The 20,903-nt window shown below is 39.2% G+C and overlaps 1 protein-coding gene across 5 annotated transcripts in view; it reads right to left on the reverse strand.

Moving 5' to 3' along the window:
* Positions 1-20,903, reverse strand: part of DIP2A (disco interacting protein 2 homolog A) — a 158,148-nt gene that overhangs the window by 81,295 nt on the left and 55,950 nt on the right. For all 5 annotated transcript variants that reach the window (XM_066259129.1, XM_066259128.1, XM_066259127.1 and 2 more), the window contains exons 2-4: positions 10,780-10,851; positions 6,318-6,437; positions 53-172 (exon numbers count right to left, since the gene is read on the reverse strand). In XM_066259129.1, the coding sequence (XP_066115226.1) occupies positions 53-172; positions 6,318-6,437; positions 10,780-10,851 (312 nt within the window). The remainder of the gene's footprint in view (positions 1-52; positions 173-6,317; positions 6,438-10,779; positions 10,852-20,903) is intronic.

The following is a 20,903-nucleotide window of genomic DNA, read 5'->3' on the forward strand; positions in this document are numbered from 1 at the left end:
CACAGCATGTGAAACACCTGTGGGCCATCCCTGACCCGTTTCTGTCAGGTACCTGGTGGGGTGCAGGTCTCCACAGATGAGTGCACGAGCACAGACCGTCTTTTCGAAGGCAGAGGCACTTTCCTCTCTTTGTATTTGGCCAAAGCTGCTTGCACAGCTTCAGTGTGAACATCTACATAGAAACAACAATAAAAAACACTTTTTATAATATCGGTTATGAAGTAACAAAATTAATTTTCATGGTTTTCACTGAGTGTAAAAGGAACACAAGCTCAGCCTGTGCCTACTCCTGGGTCTCACATGTTGGTGGTCCTATATTTCTTTATATAGAGTATTCCTTTGTTTGTAGATTTTACTTTGAAATCATGTAAATATTTTCACAGTTAAAAGTAAAAATAAAATTAAAAATAAACCCCTCCAATTGAAAATAAGATGAAACAAATTAACTTAAATGTGTCTCCAGTAGTTGGCATAAACTACTACAAATGACTTGAACTTGCTCCTCTAGAGAAACCTACTAAAAACAAAAGGGAGTGGTGCATAATAAGCCTGACCAGTGGTGGCATAGTGGATAAAGCACTGACCTGGGATGCTGAAGATCCCCCCCTCTCAAAACCCAAAGTTGCCAGCTTGAGCATGGGAACATCGACATGATCCTATGGTAGTTGGCTTTTTTTTTTCATGCTCACTGACCCTCGGGAGTAAGTTGGGGTTTTTTTCCAAAAAATAAAATTAGCACCAGTTACAGTTTTATTAACTTAAAATCATGTTTGTTTGATAACCAATTTATGGAAACAAGAAGAGCATACATTTGCCTTTTTTTAATGTTGCCTTACACATTTTTAAAATAAATTGATTGTACTCTGGATAGCCAGGAGGCATGAGGACATATATGAATTTTCGTACTACTCAAAGGGTTAAGCCCAAACATCACTGGATTGAAGCCTAAGGTCACTGGTTTGGCTGGAGCCCCCAGTCAAGGCACGTATGAGAAGCAATCAATAAAAATAAAGTGACACAACTACAAGTTGATGTTTCTCATCTCTCTCCCTTCCTGTCTGTCTGTCTTGCTGTAGAAAAAAGGTGCAAGGAGAAGAAGTGCATGAGATAACATATGTACATTTAAATTTTTTCTCCAACAAGATATTTTTAAAACCTTACAGTGAAATGGCTGATAAAGTGCCAATCAAAAAAGACAAAAAATTCACACCTGGACGTATTAAAATAAAACTTACAAGCATCAAAGGCAAAAAGATAATTCTAACAGCTTCCAGAAAGAGAACAAGAGAGTAAACCACCATGAAGGATTAAGAAATAGAGGGACATTACTCAATAGTAACCACCAGGTACAAGAAGGCAACACAGTACCAAAGAAAAAGTTTTGAACCTACAATTTTATATCCAGCCAAATTATCATTTAAATGCAAGGATCTAATAAAAAATATTCCCAGACATAAAGTGAAACACTCGTGGAAGGTGCTTCTGGTAGAGACAAGTCCAAGTCCAGGAGTCCCTACAGCAGATACAGCAGTAACTATGAGCACATCCTTTCAACTTGATTAGTGTCTTAGAAATAAGTAAAAATATATAAAACAACCCCAAACTAAAAATCTATACAATATTGACACAACAGAGGTATAAATCAACAGATCGAAAAAACTCAACAAAGCACAAGAAACAAAGAAACCTATACCATGGCATATCATAATCAAATCACTAAAGACCAGTGATAAAGACAAAAATCTTAAAAGTGGCATTATATACATGGGAATAATAAAAAGGAACAAACTTGGAGGACTAACACTACTGATTTCAACAATTATTACTAAGCTACAATTATTGAGAGCATAGTAAAAACAAGAGTCTAGAAACAGGGACAGAAATACATGTGTGACTGCTTTTAGACAAAAAAGGAGACAGTGTATGTTCCTCAAACTGGATATCCACATGTAAAAAGTAAGCTGTGATCTGTACCTCAAACTCATATGAAAGTTAACTAAATATGGATCATAGTAAAACCTTAAAACTATAAAACTTCCAGAAGAAAACATAGGTGAGAATATTTATAACCTTAAGTTAGCAAAAGATTTCTTAGATACAAGAACAAAATCACTATCCACTTAAAACAATGGATAAATTGGACTTCATTAAAATTAAAATGTGTGCTCTTCAAGTCATTTTAAAAGACTGTAAATACAAGAGAAAGCCTAGGAGAAAACATTAGCAAATCATATTTAAGATAAAGATCTCATATTCAGAAAAAATTAGAACTAGAATAAAGTTCACAAGGGCAGAAAACAGTTTATTAACATCAGTTACATGGAAGTGGAGGGTGAAGAGGATGGAGCAGGGAAATAAGGAAGACAGGAAGAGGAAGAAGACCCATTAAGGGATCCCATTCATGGACTGTGTACATGCAAGTACATGTATATATCAATATTTGCCTCCAGGGCTGAAAATGGTATTCAGTGAAGTCCTGAGGGTGGTTGTCTTGGGATTCAGAGGCTTCAGGTGATTTTTACATTGTCCTTAAACTTGCTGTAATATTTTTTTATTTTAGTGAGAGACAAAGGAAGAGAGAGAGAGAGAGAGACAGGAACATAGATCTGCTCCTGTATGTGCCCTGACCGGGGATCAAACTGGCAACCTCTGTGCTTCGGGATGGTACTCTAAGCCAGCTGGCCAGGGCCTTGGTGTAATATTTTATATGTATTATTTATATTATCAGAAAATAAACAATTACCAGTGTGACAAAGTTTTTATAAATATATATTAAGTTGGTAAGAAATTATCTAATAAAAAATTTCTCAAATTACTCATCACACTCCCTTGTTGACATAGCATTTAAAATCTTAATATTCTTTCTAGATTTTCTTAAAACAAAATGGCCATTTCCTTAAATTTTATTTTTAATTACAATTTACATTCAGTATTATTTCATATTAGTTTCAGTGGTACAGTATATTGATTAGACAATCATGTAATTTACTAAGTGTTACCCTCGATACTTCCAGTACCTACCTAGCACCATACAAGTTATTATAGTATTATTAAGTATAATTTATATGTTGTACTTTACATCCCCATGACTATTTGTAATTACCAATTCGTATATCTTAATCCCTTCATCTTTTTCACCCAGTTTCCTCCCCCTCAACCCCTCACCCCTGGCAACCATCATCAGCCTGTCCTCTGTGTCTATAAGCCTGTTTAAATTTTGTTTGTTCATTTATTCTGCTCTTTAGATTCCACATATAAGTGAAATCATATAGTATTTGTCTTTCTCTGACTAACTTATTTCATTTAGCATAATACTCTCTTGGTCCATTCATGCTGTCACAAATGGTAAGATTTCATTTTTTTTTTTTTATGGCTGAGTAAATAGTCCACTGTATATACAAAAAAGTGAGGCAAAAGTAGGTTCACAGTTGTATGTAAAACACAGGTTACTCTTGTATTATTACTTATTAATTATCATTATTTTCTACATAAATAACTTGGTTAAATTTATTACTTTTTTTGATGCAATTAAAAATGAGATTTTTTTTCTTTTCCCTTTCTGATAGTTCATTATTGGTATACAAAAATGCCACCAATTTCTATTTATTTTGTATCCTGCTACTTTACTGAATTACTTTATCAATTCTAGTAGTTTCTTAGTGAAATCTTTGGGGTTCTCTATATACAGTATCATGTCATCTGCAAAAAATGAGTTTTATTTCTTCTTGTCTGATTGCTGTGGCTAGGACTTCCAGTACTGTACTGAATATAAGTGGTGAATATGGACATTTCTGTCTTGATCCTGATCTTAAAGGAAACACTTAGTTTTGACTATGAATTTATTATATATGGCCTTAAGATGTTGAGAGAGATAGAAACCAAGATAGGAAGTGGAGAGAGAGATGGAGGAGAGAAATAAGAAGTATCAACTTGCAATTGCTTCACTTTAGTTGTTCATTGATTGCTTCTCATATGTGCCTTGATGGGGGGTTGCTCAAGCCGTATCAGTGACCCCTTGCTCAAGCCGGCAACCTTGGGGCTCCAGCTAATGACCCCACACTCAAGCCAATGGACTCATGCTCAAGCCAGTGACCTTGGGGTTTCTAACTGGGGTCCTCAGCATCCCAGGCTGATGCTCTATCTACTGCACCACCACCAGTAGGCTATATATGGCCTTTATTATATTGAGGTATGTCCCTTCTAGTCCCACTTTGATGAAAGTTTTTTTTTTTTTTTTTTTTTTTTTTTTTTTTTTTTTTTTTTTTTTTTTTTTTGGGGAAGAGAGAAACAGAGAGGAAGGAGAGGGAAAGGGGTGGAGAAGCAGATGGGCGCCTCTCCTGTGTGCCCTGGCCGGGAATCGAACCCGGGACCTCTGCACGCCAGGCCGACGCTCTACCACTGAGCCAACCGGCCAGGGCCTGATGAAAGTTTTTATTATAAATGGGTGCTGGATTTTGTCAAATGTTTTTCTCATGTATTGATATGGTCATATGATTTTACCTTTAAAATGCCTATTCCTTGGCCCTGGCCGGTTGGCTCAGTGGTAGAGCGTCAGCCTGGCATGCAGAAGTTCCGGGTTCGATTCCCGGCCAGGGCACGCAGGAGAAGCGCCCATTTGCTTCTCCACCCCGCCCCCTCTCCTTCCTCTCTGTCTCTCTCTTCCCCTCCCACAGCCAAGGCTCCATTGGAGCAAAGATGGCCCGGGCGCTGGGGATGGCTCCTTGGCCTCTGCCCCAGGCTCTAGAGTGGCTCTGGTTGCAACAGAGCGATGCCCCGGAGGGGCAGAGCATCGCCCCCTGGTGAGCAAAGCATCGCCCCATGGTGGGCGTGCCGGGTGAATCCTGGTCAGGCGCATGCGGGAGTCTGTCTGACTGTCTCTCCCCATTTCCAGTTTCAGAAAAATACAAAAACAAACAAACAAACAAATAAAATGCCTATTTCTTTTTTTCTTTTTTCAGCGAGAGAGACAGATAGGAAGGGAGAGAGATGAGAAGCACCAACTCATAGTTGTTTCACATTGGTTGTTCATTGATTGCTTTTCATACTGCCTTGACTGGGGGACTACAGCCAAGGCAGCAACCCCTTGCTCAAGCTAGCAACCTCAGGCTCAAGCCAGCATCCATGGGATCATGCCTATGATCCCAGACTTAAGCCGGCAACCCTGCACTCAAGCAGGTGGATGAGCCCACGTTCAAGCAGGTGACCTCGGGGTTTCAAACTTGGGTCCTCAGCATCCCACCTCAATGCTCTATCTACCACCAGTCAGGCTAAAACGTCAATTTCTTTGTCTCTGCTGAAAGTTTTTCTTTATTAAAAAAAGATTTATTAAAAGAGCTTAAATATAAAGAAAATATACAATCACACACTGTGAAAATGTTAAAATATGTGAAACAGAGTACTCAAGAGTTACTGATACTTAATCTATAATTGAAGACACTAATTTTTTAAATAGGTGTTCTGATAATAAAATATCAGAAAAAAATTTAAATATTCCTAAAAGCACTAACAAAGTGGCAGTTATCTAATTAGAAGACTCTCCAAAATTAGAAAAGAAAAAATACAGTAGGTAAAGCTGCTCCATGTGTACAAACACTATGAATACTAATCCCAAAGCTCTAAAAAGAAAAATGGACCAAACATTTGAAGAAATTTTTTGAATGGTTAAGCTTTATAAGAATCCCCCAAGAAGTGAGCACTTATACTACTGTCTACACTAAAACATACCATGGTTATGTGAAGGTTAAATTTTTCTTGAAAAATAAAATGATGTGGTAAATTACCATTCAAGTGAAAATATTTTCTTCAGCAGACATTTTTAGCAAGCAAAAAATAACCCAGCCCTGGCCGGTTGGCTCAGCGGTAGAGCGTCGGCCTAGCGTGCGGAGGACCCGGGTTCGATTCCCGGCCAGGGCACACAGGAGAAGCGCCCATTTGCTTCTCCACCCCTCCGCCGCGCTTTCCTCTCTGTCTCTCTCTTCCCCTCCCGCAGCCAAGGCTCCATTGGAGCAGAGATGGCCCGGGCGCTGGGCATGGCTCTGTGGCCTCTGCCTCAGGCGCTAGAGTGGCTCTGGTCGCAATATGGCGACGCCCAGGATGGGCAGAGCATCGCCCCCTGGGGGGCAGAGCACCGCCCCTGGTGGGCGTGCCGGGTGGATCCCGGTCGGGCGCATGCGGGAGTCTGTCTGACTGTCTCTCCCCTTTTCCAGCTTCAGAAAAATGAAAAAAAAATAAATAAATAAATACATAAATAAAATAAAAAAAAATAACCCAAAGACTTAAGAGTCCAAGAGCGGAGGCCTGCCATCCCTGGTCCCTACCTGACCGGAAGCGCTCGTCCCGCGAGTTGGTGGGCCGCGGCTTCTGCTGTTTGGGCGCTGCAGCTGAGGTTTGTGAGGGCCCAGGGGTCCTAGGCTCGGCTTGGAGGGATGGGTCCACTCCTGAAACACAATTTTATAGGTATGTGTTATGTCAACCATTTGTGTTTTTTTTAAAAAAAAACCCAAAACATTTTAAACAGCACGCACTGTACCAAAAATAACGATCTGAGCATACACACCCTATGCTGGCCCTCCCACCCCAAAAAGGCCAAGGGAAGCCGTGAATGTCCTTCCAGGTCTCTCCCCACAGAACCCAGTTTTGTTGTCACTGTTTACAAGAAAGGTGACCATCACACAGCCCAATCCTGAGTCCTGTAAGCACCACACATACAACTGTTCAGTCAGGCTCTCTAGGGAAGGTCCTTTGAAAGTGTATTTCTGCACCATAAATATTTCCTGAGTCTGAAATGACCCGAGTCACTTTTCCTGGCACTATCCATAGTGTCAGCACCCTCAGTGAGACACAGCCCACTAAGTAACCATGAAGGTGTCATCAGTTGCCCTTATACACAGGCAGAAAAGAAGTGAACTGGTAGAGAAAGAAAAGAGAGCACAGATGATAACAACAGCAGACCACAATGCTCAGACTCAGACCCAACTACCGTGCGTGGCCTGTGACTCCTGCTCACCATCTCCACACCAAACATGCTGACAGCTCTCCACACTCATGGCCAGGCCCACGGCTCTCATGTCCATCGCCCGTGACCACATAGGCCCTGAGGACACAGTGTGGTGAGTACAGGAATGGGGTACAAATGCGTAGAATCATTAAGCAAAACCACTGGTGCCGTCCAAGTCCTCATTTGCTGATATTTGAGAACAGCATAAAGTAAAACCTTCAGTTGTACATCATCAGATAATCAGTTTAATTTAGCCTTTGCTTCAAAACGTCTCATAAAAATGGCCAGCAGGACTCCAGCCCCACTGGCTCCTCCAGCCCTTATTGCTCCTGGAAAAAAGGCAGTGTACCCTGCCTTGGACCCTGGTAATCAGTGACTGCCTGAGAGATAGTGTAGCAGTGATGCTGTGTGACTTCTGAGGCTGGTCACAAAAGGTGGCACAGCTCCAACCTGTTTCAATGTTTCCTCTCAGTGACAACACACTGAAAAGACACATGAGAGGACAGAGGGGGACAAAAGCAGACACAGAGCCCTGTGCTTGGCTACCTGAGTCTCCCAGCACTGACACCACAGCTTTGACTGAGGAGCCCCCAGGACACTGGCTCTGTGGACAGGGTACAACTGCCCTCCAGACCAGCCAAAACTGCAGGTTTGTGAGAGAAAGAGACTGTCCCTGTTGTTTCAAGGCCTATAGTTTAGAGTCATCAGTTATTATCACTAGAGAATGGAAACCCCTCCGGAAATCAAAGTTCATCTCTTTAGAATATGACCATCCATGTATACATATATACATACATACACATGTATATTCATAGCAATTCTGATCAGTACTGCTACTGGCTTTGTTTATTGTGAATGAATAAAATTACATTCATAACAGAGCTGAAAACACATAGAGTCTTATGCACCATGAATTGTGAAGAGGTGTGTTGCAAACTGATGTACATATAAATGGACATCCCTGTGCTTAAACACTCCAAAATACGGGTACTCCAATTCTTACCTTTCTTTATCAACTATGTAAAGGTTCCTAAATAGCACAGTTTGGCATGTTTTTAACTTATCCTGCTGATATTTCTTTGTGTTTCTTTCCCCACATGTTTATGGGTTTCATCCTTGCTGACACATGTAGGTCTTCAGCTTTCCCTGAATGAATTCTGTTGGTTGGTGGTCGAATTACTGGCAGTTGAAGGATACAATACATACTCTTCTGCACAGGCAAACACAAGTACAAACATTCAGTTTCTCAAGGGCACCTATGTACCTGAAGGAGAATTTTTGGTCAACTCTGACCTTCAACTTTACCAGAAAAACTAGCGGCCCATGCCCCCACCATCCTAATCTTATCTAACAATCTGAGATAGGGCAGGCTTTAATCTGCATTTCTCTGATTACTGCCTTTTGTTTGCTAGCTGGCCATTAGGGTTTCCTCTTCTGAAATGCTAATGCAAGTTCGCAGCCCATTTTTTCTACTTGGCCTTTTTTATTTTAATCATGTTCTAGCTATTTGAGTTTAAATTAATTAAAATTAAATTAAAAATTCATTCTCCCACTGCTAGCCATATTTCAATGCTTAAAGCTCTAGTGGCCAGTATATAAGTACACTGGACACTGTAGCCTCAGAGCATTTCCATTATCCCAGAAAGTTCTATTGGACAATACTGCTTTTAGTTTAGTTATTTGTGGGACAATTCTCTTCTCCTGTTCATGGCTTGTCTGTAATCTCATCATGATGACTTCCAATAAAATAAAATTCTTAATTACTATTTTTGTGTGTGTGTGAGAGAGACAGCGAAAGAGACAGAGAGAGGAACAGATAGGGACAGACAGACAGGAAGGGAGAGAGATGAAAAGCATCAATTCTTTGTTGCAGATCCTTAGTTGTTCATTGATTGCTTTCTTATATGTGCCTTGACCTGGGGGGGGGGGGCTACAGCAGAGCGAGTGACCCTTTGCTCAAGTCAGTGACCTTAGGTTCAAGCCAGCGACCTTTGGTCTCAAGCCAGCAACCATGGGGTCATGTCTATGATGCAACGCTCAAGCCAGTGACCCCATGCTCAAGCCGGATGAGCCCACACTCAAGCTGGTGACCTCAGGGTTTCAAACCTGGGCCCTCTGAATCCCAGTCCAACACTCTATCCACTGTGCCACTGCTTGATCAGGCTGAAATTCTTCATTTTAATGGAGTCTAATTCACTAATCTCTTCCTTTATGAGTGCTGCATTTAGGTGCCTTTAGTAACAAGAAATTCTGCCTGTCTCAAGATGGTGACAATTTCCTATATGACCTTCTCAAGGTGCTATAGCAGGGGTCCCCAAACTTTTTACACAGGGGGCCAGTTCACTGTCCCTCAGACCGTTGGAGGGCCACCACATACAGTGCTCCTCTCACTGACCACCAATGAAAGAGGTGCCCCTTCCGGAAGTGCGGCGGGGGGCTGGATAAATGGCCTCAGGGGGCCGCATGCGGCCCACAGGCTGTAATTTGGGGATACCTGTGTATTTGCCTTTCACATTTAGGTCTATCATACACTGGAACTGATTTGTGTCCAGTGTTGTACAGCTTACATGTGGGTAAGAAACTGGGCCGGCACCATGACCTGCATTGCTGTCACTACCATAAGCCAGGTCTCCATCATGTGTAAATCTGTGCCTGGGCTCCATGTTCTTCTGTTCTGCTCAACTAGCTGACTACCCTTGTACAAAGTCATGCTGTTTACCTGACTGACAGCTTGACAGTCATTCTTCATACCCTGGTAAGGCAAATCCTCCCACCTCATTCTTCTTTTTTGAGCATATTTTGAATACCTTGGCCCTTTAAACTTGTATTTAAATTTTAGAATTAGCTTGTTAAATTAAACACACACTAAAAAAAAAACACCTCTCTTGAGCCCTGGTGGGATAGCTTGGTAGGTTAGAACATCATTTTGAAGCATAGAGGTTGCCGGTTTAATCTCCAGTCAGGACATATACAGGAACAGATCTATGTTCCTTTCCCTTTCTCTCTCCCTTCCTCTCTCTCTAAAATTAACAAAATAAACAAACAAAAAATTTGTTGAAATGATAAATGTGCTGACTCTACAGATCAATCTCAGGTGGAAAGAACTGACATCTTTAAACTGTTTGCTTCAAACCTAAGTAAGAAAACGTTCCTTACTACAATCATAAAAATAATAATATTCTATATTCATTAAAATAAAATAAATCCTATTTGGTAATGAGATCTAACCAGAGCTGTAAATTATAATCTGTGCCTTTGGATTTTATTATTATTATTAATTTTTTTAGGTGAGAGGAGGGGAGATAGTGAAGCAGACTCCCACATGTGCCCCAACCAGGATCCACCCAGCAACCCTATCTGGGGCGGATGCTAAAGTACCAAGCTATTTTTAGCATCTGAGGCTGACATGCTCAGACCAACCGAGCCATTCTTAGGGCCCAGGGCCACGCTCAAACTAACTGAGCCACTGGCTGTGAGAGAAGAAAAAAGGGAGAAGACAGAGAGAAGAGGAAGAGGGAGGGGGAGACACGCAGATGGTTGCTTCTCCTGTGTGCTCTGACCAGGGATTGAACTCAGGACATCCATATGCTGGGCTGACATTTTATGTACCAAGCCACGAGCCAGGGCCTAGATTTTGTTATTTAATATTAGACAGATTATTTTCTCAGTCCTTCTCAATAGGAAATACATAAAAAATAAGAAATGTACCAATGCTAACCTCTAAAATCAATTTTTAATTAAGTTTTATGAGACAACATAATTGCTACAGAACAACTGCTTACCTTGAATAAGTGGTATATAACGTGCAAGCAACTTTGCCCTTTTCTTTTCATATCCTTTTTGAGTGATGTCACCTAAAACAACAATGGTAAATGAAAATTATTTTCTAAAGTTCCAAAAATTTTAAAGATTAATTCATAATGGAAAAAATGTAAAACTAATGTCCTTCAACTGGTGATTGGATAAACAAACTATGACATATCCACACGACAAAGGACTATTCAGCAGTAAAAAGTATCAAACTATTGATATATAGACCAATTCAGATAGCTCTTATATGCATATTGCTAAGTGAAAGAAGTCAGGCTCAAAAGGCTGCATACTGAATTCTTCCATTTACATAACATTCTGGAAAAGCTAAAACTATAAAAACAGAGAAGAGACAGTGGCTGCCAAGGGATGGAAGTGAGGGAAGGGCTAAATACAAAGGGCTTGAGGGAATTCTGAGGGATAAAAAGCTGTTCTGTTTGATTATGATGATGGTCCCACAACATCCCTGTTGGATGTTCATGATATCCTAAAAGCTGTCTCAATTTTTTATTTTACTGAACCAACTGAACATAACCAGCCACACATTTTCACATGTAACCAGTTACCATATTTTCATGTATCAAACTAACTCAACACGCCAGTAAATGCAAAACTTCCACCCACACAAAGAGCAAAACAGAATCCAAAACAGAATCGAGAAACAATACTACAGCCATGGCTGTCAAATGATTTTTCAGTCAACGATGGACAAATAAGATGGTCCCATAAGATAAAAATGGAGGTAAAAGATTGCTATCACCTAGTGACTTCATAACATTGTAGGGTAACACATTCCACGTTTACAGTGATGCTAGTATAAATAAACCTGTGCTAGCAGTCATATAAAAGTACAGCACATAAAACTATGCATAGTTCATAACACTTGGTAATACACAACAGTATGTTACTGGTTTATGTGTTTACTATACTATACTTTTTATCATTAAGAGTGTACAATTTCTACTTTCAAAGAAAAAGTCTGCCATAAAAGAGTAGCTGTTAAACTGACAGCTGCCTCATTTATCTCGTGTTTACCAACTCTTAATACATGACTTTTCTTGTGTTTGATTTAATCTCATATTGCTTTTGTATAGTAACAGGCTTGTAGCCCAGGAGAAATAGGCTGTACCACAGAGCCTATGTGTGGTAGGGTATACCATTTAGGCATGTACAAGTACACTCTGTGATGATCACACAAATATAAAATTGCCTAATGATACATGTCTCAGAATGGGTCCCATAGTTAAGCAGCCCATGACTGGAATAAGCTAATAGAAAAGGAACTTTGAATCCAAGTTTTCTGATCCCAAGTTCAGTAAACACTAAAGAGACAAACAGCAGAGCCCAGCTCCCCAACTGGGGTAACCCTGACCCAACAGCCATAGAGAATCTCAGAGTGGAGCTCTCCCTTGGCTGAGCACACAGGCACCTAAGGGACTAGCCTCACAACTAGCTTCACTGGTGGTCTGAGGAACAGCAGCTATTCTTACTAGTCCTCTGAGGGTCAACAACTTTCAACTAGTGTGCTGAAAGAATTTTTAAAACATGCAATACATGACTATTTAGTCAGGGGCACTGGCCTCTTTTCCATTAGATTTTCAAATAAAAAAGTGACATCAGCCAATACAATAGCCAACTGGTGTGAATGAATCAAAAATTATACCAATTTTTTTTGTCAGATCAGCAAACAACATATTTTCTGGTATGCCGCAGGATTTTAATAATTTAGTTTATGTGTGCCATGAGATGAAAATGGTTGAAAATCACTGCTCTAGGTAGAGGTATGATGTGTGGCTCACACTGGCCTCCACAGCCACGAACCAAACTCACGCTGTATTATAAATGCAAAATCCCAAATACAGCTAGCCCTCTATATCCATAGGTTCCACATCCACAGATTCAACCAATAGCTGTTCAGAAAAAAAATTATGTGGTTGCTAATGTGCACTATGAGTTAGGCCTATGATAATTGCATCTGTACTAAATATATACTTTTTTACCTTGTCATTATTCCCTACCAGTGGTTGGCAACTCATTAGTCAACAGAGCCAAATATCACAGTACAATGATTGAAATTTCTTTTGAGAGCCAAATTTTTTTAACTTAAACTATATAGGTAGGTACATTCCTTATCGAGGTAGCGCCTGCACGTGGTATTTTGTGAAGAGCCACACTCAAGGGGCCAAAGAGCCACATGTGGCTTGCGAGCCGCAGTTAGCCGACCAGGGCGGCCTAAACAATAAAGCATAACAAGTACTGCTCAAAAAAATTAGGGGATATTTCAAAAATGAATATGAAGCGATAAAATATCCCTAATTTTTGTGAGCAGTATATTTACACAGCATTTACATTGCATTAGGTATTGAAATGATAACAAGAATATATATATACAGTGTGTCCATAAAGTCATGGTGCACTTTTGACCGATCACAGGAAAGCAACAAAAGATGATAGAAATGTGAAATCTGCACCAAATAAAAGGAAAACTCTCCCAGTTTCATACCTATTCAGTGCAGTTCAATGTGGGCTCACACACAGATTTTTTAGGGCTCCTTAGGTAGCTATCCCGTATTGCCTCTACAGACTCGTCCGTCACTGACTGATGGCCTACCAGAACGGGGTTTCTCCACCAAACTGCTGGTTTCCTTCAACTGCTTATCCCGCCGATTAATGTTAGTCCTATGTGGTTGCAATTTGTTATAAACGTGCCAATATTCATGTCGCGCTTTGGTCACGGATTCGAATTTAGCGAGCCACAGAACACACTGAACTTTCCCCTATACCAGGGGTCCCCAAACTACGGCCCGCAGGCCACATGCGGCCTCCGGAGGCCATTTATCCGGCCCCCGCCGTACTTCCGGAAGGGGCACCTCTTTCATTGGTGGTCAGTGAGAGGAGCACATTGACCATCTCATTAGCCAAAAGCAGGTCCATAGTTCCCATTGAAATACTGGTCAGTTTGTTGATTTAAATTTACTTGTTCTTTATTTTAAATATTGTAATTGTTCCTGTGTTGTTGTTTTTTTACTTTAAAATAAGATATGTGCAGTATGCATAGGGATTTGTTCATAGTTTTCTTTATAGTCCGACCCTCCAACGGTCTGAGGGACAGTGAACTGGCCCCCTGTGTAAAAAGTTTGGGGACCCCTGCTCTATACCGTCCACATCTCGACTGGCATGGCTGTGGGCTGCTCCGCTGTATACATGGTGTTACATCATCATCTGTGCATGCGCATATGCTGCCACATCATCCTACAGAAACTGGGAGGGTTTTCCTTTTACTTGGTGCAGATTTCACACTTCTATCGTCTTTTGTTGCTTTCCTGGGACCGGTCAAAAGTGCACCATGACTTTACGGACATACTGTATATGTGTGTGTGTGTGTGTGTGTGTGTGTATATATATATATATATATGGATGTGTGTAGGTTATGCAAATACTGCTGCACCATTTTATGTTTGAATTTTTATTTAATTTTTTAGGCAATACTAGTTAATAAAATCATACAGGTTTCAGGTGTACAACTCCATAACACATCATCTGTACACTACACTGTATGCTCACCACCCCGTCAGGTCCCCCTCCATCACCATCTATCACCCCTCTGCCATCCTCCACCTCCCCCATACTGCTATCCCACACAGTCGTCTGTGTCTATAAGTTTTTTCTTTCCTTAATCGCTTCATCTTTTTTACCCAGTCCCCCAACCCCATCACCTCTGACAGCTGTCTGTTCTCCATATCTATGAGTCTGTTTCTATTTTATTAGTTTATTTTGTTCATTATATTCCACTTACAAGCAAAATCATATGTACTTGTCTTTCTCTGATTGGCATAATGTTCTCCAGGTCCATCCATGCTGTTGCAAAGGCACGATTTCTCATTTTTAAGGTTGAGTAGTATTCCATCATGTAAATATACTACAGCTTTTTATCAACTCATCTCCTGAAGGGCATTTGGGCTGCTTCCAAATGTTGGCTTTTTTGCAAATAATGCTGCAATGAACATAAGGGGTACAAATATTCTTTCAAATTGGTGTTTCAGGTTTCTTTGGATATATTCCCAGAAGTGAAATTTCTGGGTCATAAGGCAGTTGTATTTTTTATTTTTTTTTTGTGCTAACTCTATATTTTTTTCCACAGTGGCTGCACCAATCTGCATTCCTACAAACAGTGCACGAGGGTTCCTTTTTCTCCACATGCTCGCCAACATTTGTTGTTTGTTGATTTATTGCTGATAGCCATTCTGACAGGTGTGAGGTGGTATCTCAATCGAGCCATGGCTGCAGGAGGGGAAAATATATATATATATATATATATATATATATATATATATATATAGAGAGAGAGAGAGAGAGAGAGAGAGAGAGAGAGAGAGAAAGTAGCAAGAGGGGGGAGGAAAGGGGCACTTCTCCTGTGTGCACTCACCAGGAATTGAACCCAAGACATCAACATGCTGGGCAGATGCTCTACCACGGAGTCAACCAGCCAGGTCCTCTTTGTGGTTTTTATTTGTATTTCTCTGATGATTAGTGACACTGAGCATCTTTTTATATGAACATTTCTGTCTTCTTTGCAGATGTGTCTATTCAGATCCTTTGCTTATTTCTTAATTGAATTGTTCACTTTTTTGGTGTTGAGTTTTAGAAGTTCCTTGAAATTTTGGATATTAAGCACTTATTAGATATATCGGCAAATAAGGTCTCCCATTCAGTGCGTTGCTTTTGCTGTGCAAAAACGTTTTAGTCTGATGGAGTCCCATTTGTTTATTTTTTCTTTTACTTCCCTTGTTGAAGATGATATATCAGAAAAAAAATTGCTACGAGATATGTCCAAGATTTTACTGGCTATGTTTTCTTTTAGACATTTTAAGTTTTTTAAAGTCTAACATTTAAGTCTTTAATCCATTTTTAGCTTATTCTTGTGCATGGTATAAGAAAGTAGTTTCATTTTTTTTTTTTGGCATGTATCTATCCAATTTTCCCAACACCATTTATTGAATAGACTACTTTTATCTCATTGTATGTTCTTGCCTCCTTTGTCAAATATTAATTAACCATAAAGGTATGGGTTTATTTCTGGGTGCCTTATTCTGTTCTATTGATCTGTATGTCTGTTTTTATGCCAGAATCATGCTGTTTTTAATTTTTTTTTTTTTTTTTAGATTTTATTTATTCATTATAGAGAGGAGAGAGAGAGAGAGAGAGAAGGGGGAGGAGCAGGAAGCATCAACTCCCATATGTGCCTTGACCAGGCAAGCCCAGGGTTTTGAACCGGCAACCTCAGTGTTTCCAGGTTGACGCTTTATCCACTGCGCCACCACAGGTCAGGCCAGAATCATGCTGTTTTGATTGCCTGTAGTATATATATCAATAGTTTGATATCAGGTAGTGTGATTCCTCCAACTTTGTTTTTCCTCAAATCACTGTTGCTTTTCAGGGTCTTCTGTGGTTCCATATAAATTTTTGGAATATTTAATTCTGTGAAATATGTAATTGGTATCTTGATAGAAATTGTGTTGAATCTATAGATTGTTTGGGGTAGTATGGACATTTTAATGATATTAATTTTTTCTATCTATGAATACTATATATGCTTCTACTTATCTGTATCTTTAATATCTTTCTTCAGTATCTTATAATTTTCTGAGTACAGGTCTTTTACTGCCTTGGTTAAATTTATTCCTAGATATTTTATTCTTTTTGAAGCAATTGTGAATGGGATTGTTCTCTTAGTATCCCTTTCTGATAGTTCATTATTGGTGTATAAAAATTCAACTGATTTCAGGATATTTATTTTGTACCCTGCTACTGTAGTGAATTCATGCCCTATCAGTTCTAGTGGTTTTTTGTGGAGTCTATAGCAGTGTTTTTCACCTGCTAGTCCACCAGAAATTTTGTTGTTGACTCATGAAAGTGTTAACCACCCTGATGTTGTATGAAGATTATAGACCCAATGAAATGATCTTAGTCGAATTTGCTTATACTCAGGGTGATTTCTGCCTTAGCAGTCCCCAAAATAATTCTATTTTCACTGGTCCTCCAAGTGCAAAAACATTGAAATCACTGGTCTACAGGATTCTCTATATACAATATCATGTCAATTGCAAATAATGACAGTTTTACTTCTTCCTTTCTGGATGCCTTTTATTCCTTCTTCTTGTCTGATTGCTGTGGCTTGGACTTCCGGTACTATGTTGAATAGTGTTGCACCATTTTGTATTAGGGACTTAAGTATCTGCAGATCTTGGTATCCCCAAGAGTCCTGGAACCAGTGCCCTACAAATACCGAGGGACGACTGTAATATCACCAAGACCCTAACTCAGCAACATAATTTCTAAAATCCTAGTCTTAAAAGCTATCAACAACTCTTCAAGGTCACAGGAACAAGGGTGGAAGTGAACTCTATATTTAACAGCAAATAATGGGAGACACTTTCTCAAAGAAGAAGAGGAAGATGGAAGAAGGAAGAAGGATGAAGGAAGAAGGGAAAATAATGAAGAAGGAAGAAATAAAAATGTTACCATACCTGATTTCTACTGAATACAACTGGCCTTAAAAAAAATACCCTAGGATTTGAGGGGCAGGGATGTCTCACACAGATTAATGATATTCTATTGAGTAAAAACTGCAAGTTGAAAAACAGTATAGGTACAAGATGATCTAATTAGTAAAAATAAATAAAACTACATTTACATGAAATGTAGGTATGTTTATCTCTGTATATGCAAAAAATATTCTGGAGGAATGCCCAACAAGTTACTAATAGTGGTTACCCCAGAGAGTGATTTATTTATCTGGCTTCAGGTGGGCATAAGACAGATTTCATTTTTTACTTCATCACTTTTGAACTCTTTAAATTTTTTAGCACAATAATCATATAGTCCTTTATAACTAAGAAAAATTTAGGATAGTTTGATAATATACTGTGGTTTTAAAAGATGTTACAGCAGGAAACTGAATGAATTCTATGTGATATTTTTGTAACTATGAAACTAAAATTATTCTAAATTAAAATTTAAAAAATATATGAGAGACTATATAAAGTTGGCTTTAATCCTATTTTAAATGTTTTATAAAATTTGGCAGTGAAACCGTCTAGGCATATAGGTTTTCCAGAAGATTGGTGTGTGTTTTTTCTTTTGCTTTATTTTACTTTTTAAAATTAAGACTATTTTTTAAAGAGAGGTTTAAGGTTGCCTGACCAGGAGGTGGCGCAATGGATAGAGCATCAGGCATCAGACTCGGACACGGAGAACACAGGTTCGAAACCCCAAGGTCACCGGCTTGAGCCCAAAGGTCACTGGCTTGAAGCCCAAGGTTGTTGGCTTGCGCCCAGGGTTGCTGGCTTAAGCAAAGGGTCACTCTCTCTGCTGTAGCCCCCTGGTCAAGGCACATATGAGAAAGCAATCAATGAACTAAGGTGCCACAATGAAGAACTGACGCTTCTCATTTCTCTCCCTTCCTGTCTGTCTCTATCTGTCATTCTCTCTGTCCCACAAAAAGAGAGAGTGAGAGAGAGGTTTAAGATTCACAGCAAAATTGAGGGTAAAGTGCAGAGAGTTCCCCCTTACCCCCTACCCTACAACATGCATAGTCTCCCCCATTATCAACATTCCCCTCTAAAGTGGTACATTTGTTACAATTGATGAACTACAGTGACATATCATAATCACCCTTAGTCCATAGGGTTCACTCTTTGTGTTGTACATTCAATGGGTTTGGACAAATATAAAATGATATGTATCCATCATTATGATATCATGAAGAGTATTTTACTATCCTAAAAATCGTCTGTACTGTGCCTATTCAACCCTTTCCACACCACCTAATCCCTAGCAACCACTATTATTTTTATTGTAACCATGGTTTTCCAGAATGTCATATAGTTGAAAAGTAGCCTTTTCAGATTGACTTCTTTCACTTAGTAGCATATATTTAGGTTCTTCCACAACTTTTTCTTGGCTTGATAACTCAATTCTTTTTAGTGCTAAATAATATTTCATTGTCTGGATGGACCGATTTATTTATCCATTCAACTATCTTTGGTTGCTCCCAAATTTTGACAATTATGAGTAGAGGTCCTGCAAACATCTGTGTGCAGGTATTTGTGTGGACATACATTTTCAGCTTCTTTGGGTAAATACCAAGGAGTGTGATTGTTGTACCATTTTGCATTCCCACGAACAATGAATGAATGCTGCATTTGGTGGTGTCTGTGTTCTAGATTCAGAGTATTCTAGTAGGTAAGTAGTGGTAACTTACTGTTTATTTTAATTTTCACTTCCTTGATAATATATGATGCATAGAATCTTTTCATATGTCTATGGAACATTTGCCTATCTTTTTTTTTAAGTGAGAGAAAGAGAGAGGGACAGAGAGAGGGACAGACAGGAAGGGAGAGCGACGAGAAGCATCAATTTTTTGTTGCAACACCTTAGTTGTTCGTTGAATGCTTTCTCATAGATACTTTGACTATGGGGTTCCAGCACAGCCAGTGACACCTTGTTCAAGCCAGTGACCTTGGGCTTCAAGCCAGCAACCTTTGGGGTCATGTCGATGATCCCACACTCAAGCAGCAGCCCTGTACTCACGCTGGTGAGCCTATACTCAAGCTGGCAATCTTGGGTATGAACCTGGGTCCTCAGCATCCCAAGTCGACGTTCTATCCACTGCACAATCTGGTCAGGTCATTTGCATATCTTCTTTGCTGAGGTGTCTGTTAAGGTCTTTGGACCACCTTTTGATCAGGTTGTTTTCTTATTGTGGAGTTTTAAGGGTTCTTTGTATATTTTGGGTTAACAGTCCTTTATCAGATGTGTCTTCTGGAAATAATGGCAGTAGCTTCTCTTCTCATTCTCTTGTCACTGTCTTTCACAGGGCAGAAATATTTAATTTTAATGAAGTCTAACTTACCAATTCTTTCAAGGATTATGCCTCTGTTAAAAAGTCATCACCAAATCCAAGGTCATACAGGTTTTCTCCTATATTATCTTCTAGAAGTTTTATAATTTTGCATTTTACCTTAGGCTTGCAATCTATTTTGAGTTAATTTTTGTGAAGAGTGTAAGGTCTCTGTCTAGGTTCTAGGTTCATTGTTTTTCATGTGGATGGTAGTTGTTCCACAATACCCATTTGTTGAAATGACCATTTTTGCTGCACTGCATTATCTTTATTCCTTCGTCAAAGATCAGTTACTATATTTATGTGGGTCTATTTGTGTTCTTCATTCTGTTCCATTGATCTATTAGTCTGTTCTTTTACCAATACCACACTGTCTTGATTACTATAACTTTATAATAAGACTTCAAGTTGGACAGTGCCAGCTCTATTTTCCTCTTTCAATATTGTCTGGACTATTCTGGTTCCTTTGCCACTCCCTATAAGCTTTAGAATCAGTTTGCGAATATCCATCAAGAAAAAAAACTAGTTGAGATTTAACTGGGCTTACATTAAATCTGTAAGTCAAGTTGGGAAGAAGTAACGTCTTGACAATATTGAATCTTCCTATCCATGAACATAGAATATCTCTACATTTATTTAGTTCTTCTTTGATTTCTTTCATCAGTGTTTTCTAGTTTTCATATGGATCTTGTACATATGATTTTTGTTTTAGTTATACCAAAGTATTTAATTTTGAAATATACTAATATAAATAGTATTATGTTTTTCATAGATGATTATGTTATCTGCCAACAAAGAGTTTTATTTCTTCCTTCCCGATCTATATGCCTGTTCTTATTTTATTTCATTAGCTAAAATTCCCAGCCCAGTGTTGAAAAGGAGTGGTAAAAGGAGTCATCCTTTCTTATATTTGATATTACTGGGAAAGCTAGGGGTTTCTCACTATTACATATGTTGTGGGTTTTTGTAGATATTGAGAAAGTTCTCATCAATTACTAGTTTACTGAAGAATTTTTATCATAGACAGTGGTGGATTTTGTCAAATGTCACATCTATTAACCTGATTGCATGATTTTTCCCTTTTAATCTGTTGTGATAGATGTCAACTGATTCCCAAATGCGAAACAGCCTTGCAGACTTGAAACATATCCTACTTGGTCATAGTGTGTATTTCTTTTTATACATTTGTTGGGT

The sequence above is a fragment of the Saccopteryx bilineata genome, chromosome 2 (assembly GCF_036850765.1).
Source record: "Saccopteryx bilineata isolate mSacBil1 chromosome 2, mSacBil1_pri_phased_curated, whole genome shotgun sequence".
Taxonomy (NCBI): domain Eukaryota; kingdom Metazoa; phylum Chordata; class Mammalia; order Chiroptera; family Emballonuridae; genus Saccopteryx; species Saccopteryx bilineata.